This window comes from Tachyglossus aculeatus, chromosome 24 (genome assembly GCF_015852505.1).
Source record: "Tachyglossus aculeatus isolate mTacAcu1 chromosome 24, mTacAcu1.pri, whole genome shotgun sequence".
Taxonomy (NCBI): Eukaryota; Metazoa; Chordata; class Mammalia; order Monotremata; family Tachyglossidae; genus Tachyglossus; species Tachyglossus aculeatus.
In genome coordinates, this window is record NC_052089.1 from 9,064,647 (window position 1) to 9,088,455 (window position 23,809).

Consider the following 23,809-nt stretch of genomic DNA (forward strand, 5'->3'; position numbering starts at 1 on the left):
ACAGGGACTCTCTCTACCCTGATTATAGTCCATCTATTCTACTACTCAGTACAGTGCTCGACACAAAGTATGCACTTAAATACCACAATAAGCATTATTATTATCACCACTATTATTATTAGTTATGGCCAAGTTGGAATAAGGACCACTTACCGGAAGGAAAAACAGATATTCTTCTGGAGGAGGGTTGCCATTTCCTAAGCATTTCAGGGTGACATTATCCCCTTCCTTGATGATATTTTTGGGTAGCACCTGAATGGTCACCTTCTCTGTGGGATCTGAGAAAATAATGGAACCAAGTTAACTCCTTTTTTTCTCAAGGACCAAATCATTCTACACATTCAATATAACTGACAAAATTATACCCCATTTTCTTAAGTCGCAGGAAATGGTAATTGCTTAAATATATCTTATTTTAGAAAGATTGAAGTTAATAGGTACTTTCCATAGTGAGAACTAAACCTGGTTAGAACAAACTACAAAGAGAACCAGTTATATAAAAATCAATTTCTTCATAGCAAAATTTCGCTAACTGGAGCGGGAATGACCGTAATTATTTTATGTGTAAAATACCAGTAGGAACAATCTCCCTCTATGATTTCATTAGAAGAGAATTTAACCATATTGTGTAAAACACCGCTTGGAAGTTCTCAAACAGCCACGCAAATCACCTAAGCTCTTCGAGCCCCAGTGCACTTGGAGTTTTTTTTAATAAAAATGGAACTGGCATTAAACAGCACAAAAAGGTGTGCCAAAGACTAGCCCGCTTTCTGAAAGATGGATATCATGTACAAAGATAGACCCACCATGCAATGAACAGAACTGGGTGTAATATAATTCTGTCCCATTCAGTGGAGCCAAGACATAACTTTCATTCCACTTTGGTCATTTTTCCCTAGAAAATAGGACTAGAGGGTATTCTTTAATATGTGCTGCCGCTCCCAAGAAAAATGCTCAAGGCATTCAAAGGCAGGGTACCACTGACCAGATCTTGAATGGAGACCAAGATGACGTATATCAAAATTTAAAAAAGAAATGACTTTCGAAAACTTCATGCCATCTTTCCAACTCTCTCAAATAGTCTGAGGCATATATCCTCACTTATCACATCTGAATGGGAAATCCCACGAGGCACAGGGTGGGTGGAAAGAATTATTTTAGCATTCCAGAATGGTGAAGAGATTGGGGACCCAGTGTCTTGGGGGTCCCTGGAAGGTTTGCAGGTATGAACATCAGCTAAGGGCAACACCGCCATCATATTAATGAACCAGTAAACTCACCTTCCATGTCCTTCTGAAATCAAACCTCCTCCAGGAGGCCTTCCCTTGTTAATTCCTAATCAGTCAGTCAGCACTTACTTTGTTCAGAGAATTGTACTAAGCATTTGGGAAAGCACACTATACACAATATAAAAGAGACATTCCCTGCCCCCAAAAGAGTTTACAGTCTAGAGGGACAATCCTAATCTACTTTATATCCCCAACAGCTATCTCAGCACCCCCATGCCAATTAAACAACTAAGTATTCACAACTCCCTGTAAGGCATATGTATGAAGCTTTTTTTAAAAAAAAAATGGTATTAAGTGCTGACTATATGCTAAACTCTGGGTTGGACACAAGCTGATCAGGTTGGACTCAGTCCATGATCCACAAGGGGCTCATGGTCTTAATCCCCATTTTACGGATGAGTTAATGGAGGCACAGAGAAGTTGTGATTTTTTCCCATGGTCACACTGCAGATAAATGGCAGAGCCGGAATTAGAACCCATGTCCTACTGATTTCCAGGCCTGTGCTCTATCCACTAGGCAACTCCTCTTCCCTATTCAGAATGAGCATACAGCTACAGATAAACCCATCTGGGTCTAATAACACTAATTATGATGTCATATTAATTAAGTGCTTCCTCTTTGCCAAAGCACTCGGCTACGTCCTGGGGCAGATATGGACAATCAGTTCAGACACAGTCCCTCTCCTATATGCAACTCACAATTTAAGAGGTGGGGAGAACAGTTATTTTATCCCCGTTTTACAGATGAGGAAACCGAGGCTCAGCAACTGGCCCGAGTTCAGCCAGCAGGCCCTCCAGTGTTTTGGTCTTCTGTCATTTTCTTTGCCTGGCTCTCCCCATTGCAGTCCCTGCTCTCTCTCACCGACCTCTCTGGCCATTTACTGCCTCCCCAGTTTTCCTCTGTCCTGAAAATCCTTCCGCTTCCCTAACAGATTGCAGCTCTCTGCTCCTTGCTTTCCCTCTCCCATGTAATCTCCCCATCCCAGCCATCCTACAAGCCTCCTTTCCCTCCTCAGTCTGCCTTAGCCAGTTTCCGAGAGCTTCATTCTCTCCCTAAACAACCTCTCTCCCCTATACTGCATTGGTACCAGAAACAGACTGATCTGTGGAGGAAACTTTGTCTCACACAGCTGTTACTTAGACTACTGAGAAAGCATTTCTGCGATGGAGACAGTGCCATCAGGGTTTTCAAAAACAGCCCCACCAGGATACCCAAAGGGGATGGCCTCACTGGTTAGTTTAAGGCACAGGACAGAGGGTCCAGGACTTTCCCCATGAGCACGGGGAGTCAGAAGTTCATGGTTCTAATTCCAGCTCCGCCACTTGTCTGCTGTGTGACCTTAGGCAAGTCGCTTCTCTTCTCTGAGTCTGTTACCTCATCTGTAAAATGGGGCTTGAGACTGAGCTCAAGCCTGTGAGCTCTGTGACTGTGTCCCATGAGGGACAGGGACTGTGTCCAACTCGATGTCCTTGGATCCACCCCAGTGCTTAATACAGTGCCTTGCACATATTAAGCACTTAACAAATTCCATAAAAAAAAAGACAACATTGCTTGGGAGGCATGGTTCCATACCATAACATGGACCCTTTGAGGGTGTCTGAGATAAGCAATCCACTGTCTCAAGCAGAAAAAGGAATTAGGGCAGTCTGACCCACAGGCAAGAAGCAGTGTGGCCTAGTGGAAAGAGCCCGGGCCTGGGAATCAGAAGATCCTGGTTCTAATCCTGGCTTCTACTCTTGCCTGCTGTGTGACTTTGGGCAAGCCACTTCGCCTCTCTATGACTTGGTTTCCTCTTCTGTAAAATGAGGATTCATTACCTGTTCTCCCTCCCCCTTTGACTAGAATAATATAATAGTGATAATAATGGTGGTATTTGTTAAGCACTTAGTATGTGTCAGGCAAATTGGGTTGGACACAGTCCCTGTCCCTTGTGGGGCTCACAGTCTTAATCCCCATTTTATAGATGAGGTAACTGAGGCAAAGTGAAGTGACTTGCCCAAGGTCACACAGCAGACAGTGGTGGAGCTGGGCTTGGGGAAGCAGCGTGGCTCAGTGGAAAGAGCCCGGGCTTTGGAGTCAGAGGTCATGGGTTCAAATTCCGGCTCTGCCAATTGTCAGCTGTGTGACTTTGGGCAAGTCACTTAACTTCTCTGGGCCTCAGTTACCTCATCTGTAAAATGGGGATTAAGACTGTGAGCCCCACGTGGGACAACCTGATCACTTTGTATCCTCCCCAGCACTTAGAACAGTGCTTTGCACATAGTAACTGCTTAATAAATGCCATTATTATTAACCTATAATTCCCAGGCCCATGCTCTTCCCACTAGGCCATGCTCCTTCTCAGGGCCCCATGTCTATAAGCCCCACGTAGGACAGAGAATGTATGTGTTAACTAGTAACTACCTCAGAACCTCAGAGCTTAGTATAGTGGTTGGCACATAGTAAGCAATTAACAAATACCAGAATTGTTATTAATATTACCTGTTCATTAGGAGGGAGAGAAACAGGCTGCCAGATAATTTCCTGAACACAGGGGGACAGCTAGAACTTCTGTTTTCTCTTAAGCCATATTTACTCTTTCTTTTCTTTTAAGAAATGAGGTTTACCTGTCTACCTTTTATTCACCTGATCCCAATTCAAATATTGAAGTGAGAAAGTGAGGTGGAAAAATGTACTGTACTTTCCCCAGTGCTTAGTACAGTGCTGTGCACATAGAAAGCTCTCAGTTAAAACCACTCATTGATTGAAATGCTGAGCGTTTTTTTCCAGGAGTTGATCCTTAGAGGTCTTCAGAATAGTGCCATACCACCCCTAACTCACCCTCCCTAAAATTTAAACAAAATTCTCCCATCCGCCACCCATCAATCTCATAACTTGGCTCTCCAACAGACCGGGCTCTCGCGTTTGGCCCATCCCCTTCAAATACCCCTCACTTGGAGAAGACTCTCTGGGTGAAGGTATTCCGGGCAAGCAAGTGCGAACAACTTACAGTAAATATCAAAGACTGCCGGGTCGGACTGGATTGTTTTCCTGCCGGAAGGCCCAATGTAGGAGATGGAGCAGGTGAATGGAATCTTAATGTCGCCTTTCGTAGTCTTGTACTGCAGAGTGGAAGTCACGGTGTGAAGCTGGGTTCCTTGGTCCACGTATTTGTGTGTATCGATGACCACAGCTGAGAAGACAGAGGGCACCTGCTTTAGGCTCGCTCACCCACCTCGATTACTGTAGCAGCCTCCTTGCTCACCTCCCAGTCTCCTGACTCTCCGAACTCCAGTCCATATTTCCCTCTGTTGCCCTGATCATTTTTCTACAAAAACGTTCAGGCCATGTTTCCTCACTCCTCAAGTACCTCCAGTGGTTACCCTTTTATCTCTGCATCAAACAGAAATTCCTCACCATTGGCTTTAATACATTCAATCACCTTACCCCCTCCTACCTCACCTCACTACTGTCCTAATACAACCCAGCCTGCATATTTTGCTCCTCTAACGCTAACCTTCTCAATATACCACCATCTCATCTATCTCTCTGCCAACCTCTTGCCCACATTTTGCCTCTTCCCTCCCTCCTCACACCCGACAGATAATTACTCTCCCTGCTTCAGGGCCTTATTGAAGGCACATCTCCTCCAAGAGGCCTTCCCTGACTAAGTCCTCTTTTATTCACCTCCTTTCTGCATTGCCCTGATTTGTTCCCTTTATTCATCCCCCCTCCCAACCCAACACCACTTATGTACATATCTGTAAATTATTTATTTATATTGTCTGCCTCCCTCGCTAGGCTCTAAGCTCGTTGTGGGCAAGGAAGGTGTCCATTATACTGAACTCTCCTAAGCACTTAGTACAGTCCTCTGCACACAGTAAGCACTCAATAAATATGATTAACTGACTCTCAACCTTCCTGTGCTCCTGACATTTGGGGGAGAATGTCTCTTTGGGCTTGGGGATTGTTCTGGGGTCCTCCACTGTCCCTCACCCACCTTCAGGGGGGACCAGGGGAAAAGCCCAAAATTATGGCTGTGGTTCAAGCAGACTACCTGTGTATTTTCTCCCAGCGCTCAGCACATCGTAAGTACTTAATAAATGCTATTGTTCTACTACTATGCCAGGGACCTCGGGCTGGATCCTGAAGCACAGGAGTCTCCCTACCGTCAGCGAGGTCACGTCTCTCTTGGGAGGCTGGCGTTCAGCGTGAGTTGTCACGGGGAAAAGACCTCTCCCTTTCCAAACCTCTCACCCCTCTTGTCTGGAAGACCCGTGGAGAGGAAGTGGAAAGATCAGAAGTTGTGACATCCTATCCTTTCCGATGAACGCCTACGCTCCTGCCCCAAACACAAATGCTTTCCCCATCACCCTCCTGGGGGAGCACAAAACCCTGAAGGCGACCTAGCAGACATTCAAATAAGAGTGCGTGAATGTGAATCCAACAGGATACCTCCTAAAGGAACAGGAGGAACTTGCAAAGATTACCAACCGCTGCAGTGTGTCGGAAGAATTTTGAGTGCATCTCCAACTCACCTCCTTCTAAAGGATACAGGACTTTCCCGTTCCTGTACCACGTGATGTTGCCTTCGGGATAACTTTCTCGTGAAACACATTCCCCTAGCTGGAAAACAGAGAGGGTTGCAGTCAGCTAGTTTATTTTTGAAATAATCAGTGATTCGGAGGAGAAAGGGAAGAGGGGCAGAGGTCCTAAATCAGGACTTGCTGTGGGCAGAGAATTGCATGTTATAATGTATTCGCCCAAGCACTCAGTCCAGTGCTGTGCACACAGTAAGCACTCAGTTGTCCTACTGCTCCAGAGGGGAGTGTGATATATCTTGACAGGCAGTGCTGGACTCAGTCAAGAGGCTTAGCAGGGAGGAGAGGAAAGAAGAGGATGGAGAGGGATACAGCAGCAAAGAATATGGCCTCTCGTGGATTTCTTTCTTCCAAACTTAAAGTTCATTCTCCATTAAATTATTTAGACCGTGAGCGCCTTGTGAGCAGGGATCGATCGATCGATGGTATTTATCGAATGCTTACTGTGTGCTGAGCACTGTATCAAACACTTGAGATAGTACAATAAGAAAAAGTTGGTAGACACTACCCCTGCTCTCAAGGAGGTTAGTTTAGTGGGGGGTTATGTCATTTACTTTTATTGTCCTCTCTCAAGTACTTAGCTCAGTGCTCTGCACAGAATAAACACTTAATAAATAGCATTGATTGACTGCTTCTGCATCAGGTGGAGATGGGCATGTGGAATGTTTCCCATTTAGAATCCAAAAGGGGCACTGAGTTCGGGTCAAAGAAATCAGTCTTTTTGGGCTAGGGCTTTGGTTTTGGTTAGGGACCAACTCAGATAGATCTGTTTGGATATAGCCTTTAAGGCCAGGACTGTGTCTACGCTATTGTGCTTGCCCCAGCGTTGAGTACAGCGCCCTGCACACAGTTAGCACTCAATAAATACCACTGATTCAATGGCTGCAGAGACAGAATGAAGCGGAAACAGCCAGCCAGAGGCTTTTGACAAAGTCTGAAAATGGCAACCAGAGGTCACAGCAGGATGCCTGCCTCAACCCAAATTTGGCCAGTAACAGGACTCCAAGAGAGGCTGCCACAAGGAGACAAATTGATCGGGAGACACGGCCTTACCATTTTCAGCTGTTCTGTCTCCAGGAACTTGGATTGGTTGACAATTTCAGGTTTGGATGGAGGCTCTGAAAGTTTTACAAAAAAAGGAATGTCCATCAATAAAATGCAAGTCGGCAAACCCCAAAATGTCCCTCCCCACTCCCAGCCCCCACCCCAACAACTAAGCCAATAACTGGAGGGACTCCAGGTTGCACCTGGCCATCCAGCCAGGCTGTATTTTGAAACACCACCTTCACCTTATTCATTTCTGATGCCCCTTGAGAACGGGCATCATTTCTACCAACTCAGTTATATTAATGTAGGAGCAGGGAAGCTGGAGTGGAAAGAGCATAGGATAGGAGTCAGGAGACCTGGGTTCTAATCCTGACTCGCCACTTGCCTGTCGTGTGACCTGGGCAGGTGCCCAGACTTTCTCTGTCCTTAATTTCCTCACCCGCAGGACTGAGATTCAGTATTTGTCCTCCCTCCCCCTTAGACTGTAAAATGGGGATAAAAAAACCTGTTCGGCCTCCTGCTTAGACTGAGAGCCACATGTGGAACGGGGACTGTGTCCAATCAGATAATTATTTACTTATTTCTTTTAATAATATATATCAAGCATTTACTACGTACCAGGCACTGTTCTAAGTGTGGGAAGATACAAAATAATCTAGTCAGACACAGTCCCTGTCACCCCTTAGGGCTCACAGTCTAAGTGGGAGGATGAAACAGGTTTTTTAATTCCCATTTTACAGATGAGGTTACTGAGGCACAGAGAAGTTACGTGACTTGCCCAGGTCACACAGCAGGCGAGTGAAAGAGCCGGCATTAGAACTCAGGTCCTCTGACTCCCGAGCCCATGATCGTCCACTAAACCATGCTGTTTCTCTCTTTCACGTCTGCTCTGGTACTGAGCACAGTGCTTGGAATACTTGGAATACAGAAAGTCCTTGATTCATACCATTATCGTTATATTAATTATCCAAGATCAGCACTGTACTAAGTGCTGGGGTGGATACAAGCAAATCAGGTTGGACGGTCCCTGTCCCACATGAGGCTCACAGTCTTAATCCCCATTTTACAGATGAGGGAACTGAGGCCCAGAGAAGTGAAATGACTTGCCCAGGGTCACACAGCAGACAGGTGATGGAGAAGAGAGCCTCATCAGTGAATCTGCAAGTAGTTACAGGAGGCATCCAGCTGACCCCATGAGTCTGTTTTTCTAATGGTTGAATGTCCAGGGGTAATAATAATGATAATTGTGGTATTTGTTAAATGCTTACTAAGTGCCAGGCACTGTGCTACGCGCCTAGCCTTGTTGGCACATAGGAAGCCCGGAGCACATGGCTGAAGCAAGTGCAGTGAGAGCAAAGCCCTCCTTGTCTCTCAAAGCACAGAGACCAGAGAAGCAGTATAGCCTAGTAGAAAAAACATGAGCCTGCGAGTCAAAGGACCTGAGTTCTGATACTGACTCTGCTATTTACTTGCAGTGTGACCCTGGACAAGTCACTTAACTTCTTATGCCTCAGTTTCCTCAACTGTTGTCCCTGACTGTGAGCTTTACTGTGGAACAGGGACTGTATTCAACCTGTTTAACTTATATCTACCCCGGTGCTTAGAAGAGAGCTGGACAGACAGTAAGTGCTTAAAAAATACAATTATAGTAATAACAATGATGAGAAAAAAGAATAACACTAAGGGGATGTTCCCATTTTCCACATTCCATTTATGTCCCAACTAGCCTTTGGGAAATCAAGCAATATTGACCTCCTTTTCGTATAGAGGGTCTGTGTGGGGGAAGAGGGGTGGAACTTGGAAGCTGGGCTTTTCCCTTCCCCTGGCACTAGCCCACAGAGACTAGGCTGAGAGACTTCTTTGTGCCCACTGGCTGGTGGGGCAAGAAGGCCAGGAGCCAGCTCTCAGGGAGAGTCCAAGAAGTAGCCAGAGGGGGCAAAGGATCTTGGCCGGTTTCCCCACTGGAAAGCACAGCTTCCATCTGTGGGGTTAACGCCCCGCGACTGGATTTCCCGCTTGTCGCCTTCGTTCTCCCTCCCAAGGGACCCGCAGCAAAGGGTGCTAAAGCTATTTATCAATCCCGACTGTCAGCTGGAGTTTGAGGCTGGTCCTTATTTTAGCACATCTCCTTGGCCCGGAGCGGAGTCATCAGCGCTCTGCCCAGGGCCCGGGGAAGACAGAGCAGATTCTGCTGCGGCTGTGGATTTCTGCCTGCATGTTGCTAGGAGACTGAGCGATGAGAAACACAGGCCTGATTGATGTGCCCGGTGACTCTCGGTTTGCCTGCCATCTAGACCCCGCGTCACATAAAAGCATCCCTGTCGCAGCTGGCAGTTTGACCAGAATGGTGGAGGGTAAATGCAGTTTTTGAAATGCAAAAGCTCCTCTCAGCCCCAGCAAACTTCACCTGCATCGAGGGCAGCTCCCTGTCCTCCGCCCAAGCCGGAGGGTCTCCCGGCTGCCACTATAAAGCATCCTTTTCTAGAGTGTGTAGCTTGTCTATTTAAATTCTCTGGCCTGCAGCCAGGAATGCAAATTCTGTTCCTGAGAGTCACTTTGTTTGTCGCAACATTCAAAGTGGCTGGGGGAGAAAAATTTGTTTTCCCAATCCGAGAAATTCTCTAGTCTCCACGAGCGGCTTGCAAACCATATTTAACGGGATGGACTGAAATCTCTTTGAGGATAACTTGCAAAATTATCTCAGAAACTTTTTCACAGATTACCAGAGACAGAGACCTTGGCGGTCATGTCCGAATGCGTCCCTTGTTCGGTCACGGTATTTCATCAGTTATCTAAAATGGGTCCTTTGCCATAACTGATGGATTTCAGTAATTCCACAACTCCCTCCCTCCCCCACCCCTTCTCAAATTTGCCTGTCACCCCTCAGAGTCTGGTTGTTTTCATTTTATCCTGACAGGGTGCCCAAATGATTCTTTATTGCTTTATACCCCAAAGCTGGGTTTTCTACCACGGGTTTCTTAACCTCCCACCTTGCATCCATCTTCCTTGTGGACAAACAGCAGCTCGAAATGAAAGAGGGAAGGTGGAGTTTAGGGCCGCATTTTTCTACTAACTGGTTCCCAAGGCCATTGGGTTCCAAGTGGGGTCATGGCCTAGTGGATACAGCCTATGCGTCTGGGAGTCCATAATCCCGGCTCCACCACTTGTCTGCTGTGTTACCGTGGGCAAATCACTTCACTTCTCTGCACCTCAGTTACCTCATCTGTAAAACAGAGGCTAATTTTGGGAGCCCCACGTGGGACAGGAACTGTGTCTAGCCGATTATCTTATATCTACCCCAGCGCTTAGTACAGTGCCCGGCACGTAGTAAGCGCTTAACAAATACGACAACAGTGGGTCAGCCTGGTCACCGCCAGGACCGAGGAAGGCAAATGGCCAAAATTTGATCTATGTCAGTCCTGAAAACCATTTGAACATGAATCGGGGCTGGCATTTGGACAAGGCGTGATAAAATGAATCAATTTGAAACAATGTAATTTATTTTCCCAGGTCCTTTCTGGACACAAAGGTTTCCTTTGTTTGTATAAATCCAACTGAACCCCCATAATGAGTAAGCTTACAGAGCCTCAGGCAATTTCTGTCTGGTTCTATGAACCTGCCCCTCCGACTTTCTCTCTATTTATTCAGTAACCCTGAGGTGTTGTCAAATCAGAATCCCCAACTGGTTGCTTTCCTATTTCAGAAAGCCACTTAGGCCAATCGGCATTCACAGAGACCTTTTCCTAAATTCCTCCGAGGAGATCACTGTGACGTGGTTTTATTCAGAGTCTAGAATTTAAAATGGTTTCTCCTGAAACTGAAAGCTTCTGGATGCGCTCAGCCATTCCCACGGGCAGTTTCAATCCCACACTTCTCTTCTGGAGAGACTTTGGATGGAATTAAGAGAACAGATAAAGCCTGTGACACTAGGCTTGGCTCTCCTTTGCTGGTGTCTTGAAACAGCCAAACTCACATGGAGAGCTAGAGTCCTCTGCCTCCTAAATACTTAATTCTGACCTCTCAGGTGTCAGCTCATGTCTTTTCGGCTGGGACCATGGCCACGAAAAATGGCAGCTAGAGAGTACCTCTTCCTATTTACCTGTGACAATAAATATAAAAACTGTGGTGCTCCATAGAGCTCCCAGTCAAAAAGGGAGGGAGGACAAGTATTTAATCTCCATTTTACAGATGGGGGAACTGAGGCCAGGAGAAGTTAAGTGACCTGCCCACAGTCACCCAGCAGGCAAGTGGCAGAGCTGGGATGAGACTGCTGATTCTCTGACTCTCAAACCTGTGCTTTTCCCACGAGAAGACCACACAACATCACCTATATTCAGGAAATAAGAGTGTAAGATCCTATTGTTCTCTCCTAAGTGCTTAGTGCAGTGCTCTGCACGCAACAAGCGCTCATTAAATACTGCCGATTGATTGGTTTTCCCATATTTGGTGAAGAAAAGTTCCAGTCAGTCCAAGTTCTGAATGACTAAAAGAGCTGCCCCAGTGAACAACAGTTTGCTAGTCAGAAAAGTGGTCATATGTGTGGACGTCCCTTGTCCAATATAGCTATGCCAGTCAGTCACTCAGTCAATTGTATTTACTGAGTGCTTACTGTATACAGAGTACTGTACTAAACACTTAGGACAATAAAATGATAAATGGACACATTCCGTGCCCACAACGAGCTTACCATATAGAAGACTGTGAGACCTCTAGACTGTGAGCCCGCTGTTGGGTAGGGACCGTCTCTATATGTTGCCAACTTGTACTTCCCAAGTGCTTTTAGTACAGTGCTCTGCACACAGTAAGTGCTCAATAAATATGATTGAATGAATAGAAGGGGAGACATTCATATAAATAATTATAGATACTGTACAACTGGGAAGGGGGATGAAAAAAGGGAGCAAGTCAGGGCAATGCAGAAGGGAGTAGGAGAAAAGGAAAGGAGGGTTTAGTCAAGGAAAGCCTCTTGGAGGAGAATTGCCTTCAACAAGGCTTTGAAGAGGGGGAGAGTAATTGTCTGCTGGATATGAGGAGGGAGGGTGTTCCAGGCTTGAGGCAGGTCATGGGCGAGGGGTCAGTGGAAAGACAGACAAGATCGAGGGACAGAGAGGAGCATTAGCATTAGAGGAGCCAAGTGTGTGGAATGGGCTGTTGTATGAGGCTAGCAAGATGAGGTAGGAGGGAGCAAGGTAATTGAGTGTTAAAGGGGCTCTCGTAGGGTTTATGCAAAAGGCTCCTGGAAACTGTAGTCAGCTTGACTTTGCCAGCCGCCTCTCTGCTTCAGGAGGTCCAGAAATCTCCTGGTCCCTGAAAGCTCCTTTTTATTCTTTAAATGGTATTTTTTAAGTGCTTCCTGTGTTCCAGGCACTTTATCAAGCACTGGGGTAGATACAAGATAATCAGGTTGGGCACAGTTCCTGCTCCACACGTGGCTCATGGAATTAGTCTCCATTTTCCAGATGAGGTAACCGAGGCCCAGAGAAATGAAGTGACACAGCACAGCATGCAAGTGGTGGAGCCTGGATTTGAACCCAGGTCCTTTTGATTTCCAGGTCCGTCGTGCTCTGTCCGCTACGCCATGCTGCTTCTCGAGGAAGTTACACAAGGCAGAGCAACAGCAAACATCTCATCTCTTTACCTCTCCAACTCCTGGGCTAGATGGGTAGGTGTTTTGTTTTCAGAATCACCGGCACGGGTGAGTGGAATTGCGTTTTTTCAGAAGGCTGGCCTATGGACGCTGAAGAGAGTCTTCAGAATATAATTGGGGAGAGTAGCTACTGTTCCCACCTGACCATTATAATACCTCACCCCCTGGACTGTAAGCTTCCTGAAAGCAGGGACCATATCTACAAACTCTGTTGTACTTTACAAAGCACTTAGTACAGTGCCTTGCACACAGTATGTGCTCGATAAATCCTATTGATTGATTACATCGAAACCACTTACTGTACACCTTGACGACTGTGGCTGCCTCAAATACGTTGTCCTCGGTCACCAGCATGCACACAAATCTCTTTTCATCCCCGATCCTTGCATTATTGATGGATAAGGTGTAGTCCTCTGAGAGAATTAATCTGTCTTTGTATTCCGGCACTTCATCGTACTGCACATGTTTCTTCGTAGAGGATCTGAAGGCGATGAATACTGGGGTGCCATCCGATCTTTCCTACAAAAATAAAAATTCAAAAAAGTTTTCAGAACTTTGGGTCCAACGCAAGCATAAGCAGACATTTTGGAATCATATTTGGGGCAATCTAATTTCTTAGGGCACTTTCTGCTTGCTAACAAATTGTAGTTTCAGTGAAAGACACCAGTCGATCCATGGTATTTACTGAATGCTTACTATGTGCAAGAACACTTTATTCAGCAGTTGAGAGAGTACAGTATAACAGAACTGGTAGACAACTTCCCTGCCCACAAAGAGTGTATGATCTAGAGGGAAACTAACAAATGATTTCTGAAATCATTCCTTTAAGAGGGCAACTGACTTGTGTTCTTCTACAGATTTGGGCTGGCTCCCTCAAGAAGAGGCAAGGGAACACCTCCATACACAAAAGCCTTCCCTGAAGCTATACAACAGGAGCCAAGGCTCTGCACATAGTAAGCGCTCAATAAATATGACTGAATGAATGAATTTGGGAGATAAGAAGGGCTTGTTCTGTTTTCAAGAGAGAGAGACCATACAAAAGGGAGTTTGGAGCCCCAGCTCTGAGGGGAAATGCCAAGGCACCCAGCTTCTTTCTCCTCAGAGTTTAATTGTCTCCACTCAGATCGGCTTAGCAGGTTGGCCTCTCACTGAAGCATTTAGGAAAATGTCTTCAGGGCTGGTGAGAGTGATTATTTTCGGATGAAAATCTACTGCTGGGGGCATGGTCTCCACCTCCAGCATCTGAGTTCGACCAGGGAAACTCTCAGATGATAAGCTTCATTGTCTTATACTATCAGATGCTGACTTCAACCCTCCAAAAATGCTCCTAACCCAGAACAACGCATTAGTCCCCACGATGGAGCGCCAATTCCCAGGCTTGGGGGGGGGGGTTGCAGTAGCCTGACCTGGGTCTTTCCAACTTTCCTTTCTCCCTTTCCCTCTGCCGTGGCTGGCACAGAAGAGATGGGGCTGGGAACGTCATTTTTTAAAAAAAAATGCTATTTGTTAAGTGCGTACTAAGGGTCAAACTGTTCTGAGCCCTGGGGGAGGTACATATTAGGTTGGGCACAGTCCTTGTCCTGCATGGGGCTCACACTCTAAGTAGGAGGGAGAAAAGGTAACCCCATTTTACAGTAGAGGAAACTGAGGCACAGAGAAGTTAAGTGGCTTGCCCAAGGTCACACAGCAAGCAACTGGCAGACCCAATTTCTCATTGCTTCCCCCCAACCTCCTCCCCATAATCCACACTGACACCTGGGAATACTTTTAAGCCTGGGCCATAGCTCAGCTTGGAAGAGGAGAGGGCAGAGAGGAGGGGAAAGGAGGGAAGCGAAAGGAGGGAAGAAAAGAGGGGAAGGGAGGGAAAGGAGAGGAGAGGAGGGGATGGATGTGGGGGGAGAGGCGCTCTAGCAGGGCACCCACTTGGGTGCCAGGGATGGCTGCCCCTCTTGCCCTCTCCTTGGCACCCTCCCGCCCGCCAACTTTTAATGAGGTTTCCAGTGACCACTCTCAATTCCTGATCAGTCAAACACATGTGCAAGCAGGGGGTATGGCAGAGGGGTAGGTGGATTAGGAACTGGGCTGAGGAAAATGCCACGGATTCTTCGGGCCACCTGTTTCCCTAGACTTCAGAGCTGACGGCTGCTGTTGTTTCTGAGCCCTCTGTTACCGGCTCAAGGGAGAATGATTAGCTTCCTGAGCCTGGGATTTCCCTCGGCTAAAAACCGACTCATCAATCAATCCATCACAGTTAGTGAGCGCTTACTGTGTGCAGACCACTGTACTCAGTGCTTAGCGAGGGTCTTCAACTGCTTTGTTTATCTCTATCTCCGGCTATGGGATGGCAAAATGAGGAGGGCTTCCAGTAGTTTCTCATCATGCCTTCAGAGGATGCCATAAGTTAGACTATAAGCTCGCTGTGGGCAGAGGAACCTGTCTACCAATTCCAGTTATATTGTAATAACGATGGTATTTGTTAAGCACTTACTATGTGCCGAGCACTGTTCTACTCTCTGAAGAATTTAGTACAGTGGTTTGCACACAGTAAGTGCTCAGTAAATACCACTGAGAAGCAGCGTGGCTCAGTGGAAAGAGCACGGGCTTTGCAGTTAGAAGTCACGGGTTCAAATCCCAGCTCCGCCACTCATCAGCTGTGTGACTTTGGGCAAATCACTTAACTTCTCTGTGCCTCAGTTACCTCATCTGTAAAATGGGGATTAAGACTGTGAGCCCCACGTGGGACGACCTGATCACCTTGTAACCTCCCCAGCGCTTAGAACAGTGCTTTGCACATAGTAAGCGCTTAATAAATGCCATTATTATTATTATTATTATTATTATTATTTATTGACTGATGGTGGCCAGCCATCAATCTCTGGGGCTAATCTGATCTAGGAAATTTGCCAGTAGCCTTTGTGTATGTGTGTGGGGAATGGATAGCCTTCAAAACTCCAGGAATTGTTCCAGTTCCCCATTTAGTAGACTAGTAATACCTCCCTGTGCCAAGAGGAGGGGAGGGCAGGGAAGAGGAAGACTGTGAGCCCGTTGTTGGGTAGGGATTGTCTCTATCTGTTGCCAAATTGCACTTTCCAAGCGCTTAGTACAGTGCTCTGCAGACAGGAAGCGTTCAATAAACATGACAATGAATTGAATGAATCTCCTCCAAGAGGCCTTCCCTGACTAAGCCCCCTTTTCCTCTTCTCCCTCTGGCTTTTGCATCGCCCCGACTTGGTGCCTTTCATTCATCATCACACCCCCAGCTCCAAAGCACTTATGTACAAATCTAATTTATTTATATTAATGTCTATCTCCCCCCTCTAAACTATAAGTTGAAATGGGCAGGGACTGTGTCTATTATTAGATTATACTCTCCCAAGCACTTAGAACAGTGCTCTGCACAAAGTAAGTGCTCGATAAATACCAATGAATGAATGAAGAAGCAGTGTGGCTCAGTGGAAAGAGGCTTGGAAGTCAGAGGTTATGGGTTCTAATCCCGGCTCCGCTGCTTGTCAGCTGTGTGACTTTGGGCAAGTCACTTAACTTCTCTGTGCCTCAGTTACCTCATCTGTAAAATGGGGATTGAGACTGTGAGCCCCATGTGGGACAACCTGATCACCTTATACCCCCCCAGCACTTAGAACAGTGTTTTGCACATAGTAAGCACTTAACAAATGCTATTATTATTATTCTTGTTATGATGATGAAGGAAGGAAAGGGGAGAGGGAGGAGATGAAGAGAGGGTAAATCTGGGCAAGTCTGAAGCTGCCACTCCCAGAAAGGTTCTTACTGCTCCAAGAAGAGGTAATAATAATTACAGTACTTGTTAAGCGTTTAATATGTGCTAAGCACTGTTCTAAGTGCCGAGCGCTGCTGTGAGCACTGACAAGGCATTATCGGCGAGGTCCAAGAAGGCTCCACTTACGTATTTCCACTTTCCAAACATGAGACTCTGAGGTACTTCGAGGTGGCAAGGCATGTTAATGGTATCTCCGTACACTGCATTTACAGTGTGCACTCCACGGCCTGAGTGGGGAAAAAAGAGAACAGAGAAAAATGTTAGTCCTTTCCTACATCCTGATGCAGGGTCCAAATGAGTGTTGGCAAAGTGGGTTACTTCCCATTAGGGAAATTGTTTTACCAGAACGGCATTAGTATCGGGGAACAAAATACTGACTGGGTTTGCTATTCAAAATGAAAAGATGTTTAAGGTTTTGAAAGTGTGTTAGCTCTTATTCTGTTCATAGTATAAGTACCGTTGATTGGTTGATTAACCAGATTGAATCAGCATGTAGCTGCAGAATCCCACAGGCTGTTCATACCTGGAAACAAATCAATCAGTGGTGTTTATCAAACGCTTACTCTGTGCAGAGCACTGTAGTAAGTGCTTTGAAACCAGGCTTGAGACCAGGCTTTTTGTAGAGAGCAAAGACAGGAAGGTATTCACAACTTCTCAAAAGTGTCTTAGTCTTTGCAAACCCCCTACGAGTGTGGTCTGCGGGGGTCTTCTGAGAACAAACAGCTACTACAGTTTCAACAGGAGAAGCTACAGCTCATGTGTACTTAAAGCAGAAAAAAAAAAACTGGGAAGAAAAAACGCACATCAAATAAGAGAGGCCATTCCAATCCCACCATCCCATCTTTGTTTCTGAATAATGGCAAGATATATGGTTAGAACAAGCTAAGGATCTCCCTTGCTGTATTGTACTCTCCCAAACAGTATGGTGCTCAGCACACAATAAGCACATCATAAATATCAATGTTTCATTGTTTGATCGAGGGTTTAGCTCTGGCTAACTAAAAATCAAACACCCTGGTGGGGCCACCATGAGTCAGTCAACTGTATTTACTGAGCACTTACTGTGTGCAGAGCACTGTACTAAGCGCTTGAAAGACTACAGTACGACAATATAACAGACACATTTCCTGACCATAATGAGCTTATAGAGAGGGAGAAAGACACTATATGAATAATAAATACTATAAATAAATGATAAACAAGTGGTGGATAGAAAGAACTTTGGTCAATCTAATTCAGAGTGTTCAACTCGATTTGCATGAATCCACCCCGGCATTTAGCACGGTGCCTGATGCATAGTAAGCACTTAACAAATATCATTATTATTATATAACGGAAGAAAATAGAGTGAAATGTGTTTAAGTTGACATGCCAACAGACACAAGAACACACCATTTTTATAGTACTGGATTTTGGAGCGGGAGGGGCAATTGCAATATGGAACCCTCATTGAGGGCAAGGAATGTGTCCACCAACTCTGTCATATTGTACCTTCCCAAGTGCTTAGTACAGTGCTCTGCAAACAGTAAGCGCTCAATGAATGCCACTGATGACTGGTTGATTGGAACCCCCATCTGGCATCGTGGCTTGCCTCCATTATGACAATTAAAAGGGCTACGATATATTAAAATTAAGCACAGCCTGATTAGTAAGCGCTCAATAAGTACGATTGATGATGATGACTACCAGGCCCGTGCCCCAACCCCATGCAGCAGACAAATGGCAGCAAACCTTGTGACTCCCAGGCCCATGCCCCATCCCTATGCAGCAGAAAACTTGTGACTACATTTTAGACTGTGAGCCCACTGTTGGGTAGGGACGGTCTCTATATGTTACCAACGTGTACTTCCCAAGCGCTTAGTACAGTGCTCTGCACACAGTAAGCGCTCAATAAATACGATTGATGATGATGACTACCAGGCCCGTGCCCCAACCCCATGCAGCAGACAAATGGCAGCAAACCTTGTGACTCCCAGGCCCATGCCCCATCCCTATGCAGCAGAAAACTTGTGACTACATTTTAGACTGTGAGCCCACTGTTGGGTAGGGACTGTCTCTATATGTTACCAACGTGTACTTCCCAAGCGCTTAGTACAGTGCTCTGCACACAGTAAGCGCTCAATAAATACGATTGATGATGATAACTACCAGGCCCGTGCCCCATCCCTATGCAGCAAAGCCTTGTGACTGCATTTTAGACTGTGAGCCCACTGTTGGGTAGGGACTGTCTCTATATGTTGCCAACTTGTACTTCCCAAGCGCTTAGTACAGTGCTCTGCACACAGTAAGCGCTCAATAAATACGATTGATGATGATGACTACCAGGCCCATGCCCCAACCCCATGCAGCAGACAAATGGCAGCAAACCTTGTGACTACTAGGCCCATGCTCCATCCCTATGCAGCAGAAACCTTGTGACTGCATTTTAGACTGTGAGCCCACTGTTGGGTAGGGACTGTCTCTATATGTTGCCAACGTGTACTTCCCAAGTGCTTAGTACAGTGCTCTGCACACAGTAAGCGCTCAATAAATACGATTGATGATGATAACTACCAGGCCCGTGCCGTAACCCCATGCAGCAGACAAATGGCAGCAAACCTTGTGACTACCAGGCCCGTGCCCCATCCCTATGCAGCAGAAAACTTGTGACTACATTTTAGACTGTGAGCCCACTGTTGGGTAGGGACTGTCTCTATATGTTGCCAACGTGTACTTCCCAAGTGCTTAGTACAGTGCTCTGCACACAGTAAGCGCTCAATAAATACGATTGATGATGATGACTACCAGGCCCGTGCCCTAACCCCATGCAGCAGACAAATGGCAGCAAACCTTGTGACTCCCAGGCCCGTGCCCCATCCCTATGCAGTAGAAACCTTGTGACTACATTTTAGACTGTGAGCCCACTGTTGGGTAGGGACTGTCTCTATATGTTGCCAACGTGTACTTCCCAAGCGCTTAGTACAGTGCTCTGCACACAGTAAGCTCTCAATAAATACGATTGATGATGATGACTACCAGGCCCGTGCCGTAACCCCATGCAGCAGACAAATGGCAGCAAACCTTGTGACTACCAGGCCCGTGCCCCATCCCTATGCAGCAGAAAACTTGTGACTACATTTTAGACTGTGAGCCCACTGTTGGGTAGGGACTGTCTCTATATGTTGCCAACGTGTACTTCCCAAGCGCTTAGTACAGTGCTCTGCACACAGTAAGCGCTCAATAAATACGATTGATGATGATGACTACCAGGCCCGTGCCCTAACCCCATGCAGCAGACAAATGGCAGCAAACCTTGTGACTCCCAGGCCCATGCCCCATCCCTATGCAGTAGAAACCTTGTGACTACATTTTAGACTGTGAGCCCACTGTTGGGTAGGGACTGTCTCTATATGTTGCCAACTTGTACTTCCCAAGCGCTTAGTACAGTGCTCTGCACACAGTAAGCGCTCAATAAATACGATTGATGATGATGACTACCAGGCCCGTGCCCCAACCCCATGCAGCAGACAAATGGCAGCAAACCTTGTGACTACTAGGCCCATGCTCCATCCCTATGCAGCAGAAACCTTGTGACTGCATTTTAGACTGTGAGCCCACTGTTGGGTAGGGACTGTCTCTATATGTTGCCAACGTGTACTTCCCAAGTGCTTAGTACAGTGCTCTGCACACAGTAAGCGCTCAATAAATACGATTGATGATGATAACTACCAGGCCCGTGCCGTAACCCCATGCAGCAGACAAATGGCAGCAAACCTTGTGACTACCAGGCCCGTGCCCCATCCCTATGCAGCAGAAAACTTGTGACTACATTTTAGACTGTAAGCCCACTGTTGGGTAGGGACTGTCTCTATATGTTGCCAACGTGTACTTCCCAAGCGCTTAGTACAGTGCTCTGCACACAGTAAGCGCTCAATAAATACGATTGATGATGATGACTACCAGGCCCGTGCCCTAACCCCATGCAGCAGACAAATGGCAGCAAACCTTGTGACTCCCAGGCCCATGCCCCATCCCTATGCAGTAGAAACCTTGTGACTACATTTTAGACTGTGAGCCCACTGTTGGGTAGGGACTGTCTCTATATGTTGCCAACTTGTACTTCCCAAGCGCTTAGTACAGTGCTCTGCACACAGTAAGCGCTCAATAAATACGATTGATGATGATGACTACCAGGCCCGTGCCCCAACCCCATGCAGCAGACAAATGGCAGCAAACCTTGTGACTACTAGGCCCATGCTCCATCCCTATGCAGCAGAAACCTTGTGACTGCATTTTAGACTGTGAGCCCACTGTTGGGTAGGGACTGTCTCTATATGTTGCCAACGTGTACTTCCCAAGTGCTTAGTACAGTGCTCTGCACACAGTAAGCGCTCAATAAATACGATTGATGATGATAACTACCAGGCCCGTGCCGTAACCCCATGCAGCAGACAAATGGCAGCAAACCTTGTGACTACCAGGCCCGTGCCCCATCCCTATGCAGCAGAAAACTTGTGACTACATTTTAGACTGTAAGCCCACTGTTGGGTAGGGACTGTCTCTATATGTTGCCAACGTGTACTTCCCAAGCGCTTAGTACAGTGCTCTGCACACAGTAAGCGCTCAATAAATACGATTGATGATGATGACTACCAGGCCCGTGCCCTAACCCCATGCAGCAGACAAATGGCAGCAAACCTTGTGACTCCCAGGCCCATGCCCCATCCCTATGCAGTAGAAACCTTGTGACTACATTTTAGACTGTGAGCCCACTGTTGGGTAGGGACTGTCTCTATATGTTGCCAACTTGTACTTCCCAAGCGCTTAGTACAGTGCTCTGCACACAGTAAGCGCTCAATAAATACGATTGATGATGATGACTACCAGGCCCGTGCCCCAACCCCATGCAGCAGACAAATGGCAGCAAACCTTGTGACTACTAGGCCCATGCTCCATCCCTATGCAGCAGAAACCTTGTGACTGCATTTTAGACTGTGAGCCCACTGTTGGGTAGGGACTGTCTCTATATGTTGCCAACGTGTACTTCCCAAGTGCTTAGTACAGTGCTCTGCACACAGTAAGCGCTCAATAAATACGATTGATGATGATAACTACCAGGCCCGTGCCGTAACCCCATGCAGCAGACAAATGGCAGCAAACCTTGTGACTACCAGGCCCGTGCCCCATCCCTATGCAGCAGAAAACTTGTGACTACATTTTAGACTGTGAGCCCACTGTTGGGTAGGGACTGTCTCTATATGTTGCCAACGTGTACTTCCCAAGTGCTTAGTACAGTGCTCTGCACACAGTAAGCGCTCAATAAATACGATTGATGATGATGACTACCAGGCCCGTGCCCTAACCCCATGCAGCAGACAAATGGCAGCAAACCTTGTGACTCCCAGGCCCATGCCCCATCCCTATGCAGTAGAAACCTTGTGACTACATTTTAGACTGTGAGCCCACTGTTGGGTAGGGACTGTCTCTATATGTTGCCAACTTGTACTTCCCAAGCGCTTAGTACAGTGCTCTGCACACAGTAAGCGCTCAATAAATACGATTGATGATGATGACTACCAGGCCCGTGCCCCAACCCCATGCAGCAGACAAATGGCAGCAAACCTTGTGACTACTAGGCCCATGCTCCATCCCTATGCAGCAGAAACCTTGTGACTGCATTTTAGACTGTGAGCCCACTGTTGGGTAGGGACTGTCTCTATATGTTGCCAACGTGTACTTCCCAAGTGCTTAGTACAGTGCTCTGCACACAGTAAGCGCTCAATAAATACGATTGATGATGATAACTACCAGGCCCGTGCCGTAACCCCATGCAGCAGACAAATGGCAGCAAACCTTGTGACTACCAGGCCCGTGCCCCATCCCTATGCAGCAGAAAACTTGTGACTACATTTTAGACTGTGAGCCCACTGTTGGGTAGGGACTGTCTCTATATGTTGCCAACGTGTACTTCCCAAGTGCTTAGTACAGTGCTCTGCACACAGTAAGCGCTCAATAAATACGATTGATGATGATGACTACCAGGCCCGTGCCCTAACCCCATGCAGCAGACAAATGGCAGCAAACCTTGTGACTCCCAGGCCCATGCCCCATCCCTATGCAGTAGAAACCTTGTGACTACATTTTAGACTGTGAGCCCACTGTTGGGTAGGGACTGTCTCTGTATGTTACCAACGTGTACTTCCCAAGCGCTTAGTACAGTGCTCTGCACACAGTAAGCGCTCAATAAATACGATTGATGATGATGACTACCAGGCCCGTGCCCTAACCCCATGCAGCAGACAAATGGCAGCAAACCTTGTGACTCCCAGGCCCATGCCCCATCCCTATGCAGTAGAAACCTTGTGACTACATTTTAGACTGTGAGCCCACTGTTGGGTAGGGACTGTCTCTGTATGTTACCAACGTGTACTTCCCAAGCGCTTAGTACAGTGCTCTGCACACAGTAAGCGCTCAATAAATACGATTGATGATGATGACTACCAGGCCCGTGCCCTAACCCCATGCAGCAGACAAATGGCAGCAAACCTTGTGACTACCAGGCCCATGCCCCATCCCTATGCAGTAGAAACCTTGTGACTACATTTTAGACTGTGAGCCCACTGTTGGGTAGGGACTGTCTCTATATGTTGCCAACGTGTACTTCCCAAGCGCTTAGTACAGTGCTCTGCACACAGTAAGCGCTCAATAAATACGATTGATGATGATGATGATTAGGATTGATTACTTTCTAGAGGCTGGGGGCCGAAGGAACAGAAGACAATCCACCAGATGGAGCTCAAGAAACGTAAGCCGAGGTCACTAACACAGTTTTTTTTCAATAGAAAAGTAGTGTGTCCTACTGAAAAGATCAGGGGCCTGGGGGTTAGGGAACCTGGGTTCTAATCCTGCCTTTGCCCCTTGCCTCCTCAGCGACCTTAGGCAATTCACATTACTTCTCTGTGCCTCGGTTCCCACATCTGTAAAATGGGGACTTGTTCCCCCTCCCTCTTAGACTGTGAACTCCATGTGGAACTGGGCCTGAATCTAACCTATCTTGCAGCTCTTCCAGCACTTGGCTCATAGTAAAGGCCCAACAAATATAATAACAATAACAACAGTAATAATCATCCCAACACATTGTTATTATTATTATTGTGGTATTTGTTATTATTATTATAATTATTATTTGCCAGAGGGTAAATGGGCTTTTTTTAAATGGTATTTGTTAGGCGCTTACTATGTGCCAAGCATTCATTCATTCAATCATATCTATTGAGCTCTTACTGGTGTGCAGAGCACTGTACTAAGCACTTGGGAAGTACACATCGGCAACATATAGAGACGGTCCCTACCCAACAACGGGTTCACAGTCTAGAAGACTGCACTGTTCTAAGTGCTGGGGTAGATACGAGGTCATCAGGATGTCCCACGTGGGGCTCACAGTCGTCATCCCCATTTTGCAGATGAGGT

General features: G+C 46.6%; 1 protein-coding gene across 1 annotated transcript in view; it reads right to left on the reverse strand.

Moving 5' to 3' along the window:
* The window catches only part of ALCAM (activated leukocyte cell adhesion molecule), a 52,282-nt gene that overhangs the window by 26,783 nt on the left and 1,690 nt on the right, over window positions 1-23,809 (reverse strand). Inside the window, exons 3-8 of the mRNA XM_038766145.1 lie at window positions 16,487-16,587; window positions 12,864-13,083; window positions 6,924-6,988; window positions 5,808-5,895; window positions 4,280-4,462; window positions 154-278 (exon numbers count right to left, since the gene is read on the reverse strand). Of these exons, the coding sequence (XP_038622073.1) occupies window positions 154-278; window positions 4,280-4,462; window positions 5,808-5,895; window positions 6,924-6,988; window positions 12,864-13,083; window positions 16,487-16,587 (782 nt within the window). The remainder of the gene's footprint in view (window positions 1-153; window positions 279-4,279; window positions 4,463-5,807; window positions 5,896-6,923; window positions 6,989-12,863; window positions 13,084-16,486; window positions 16,588-23,809) is intronic.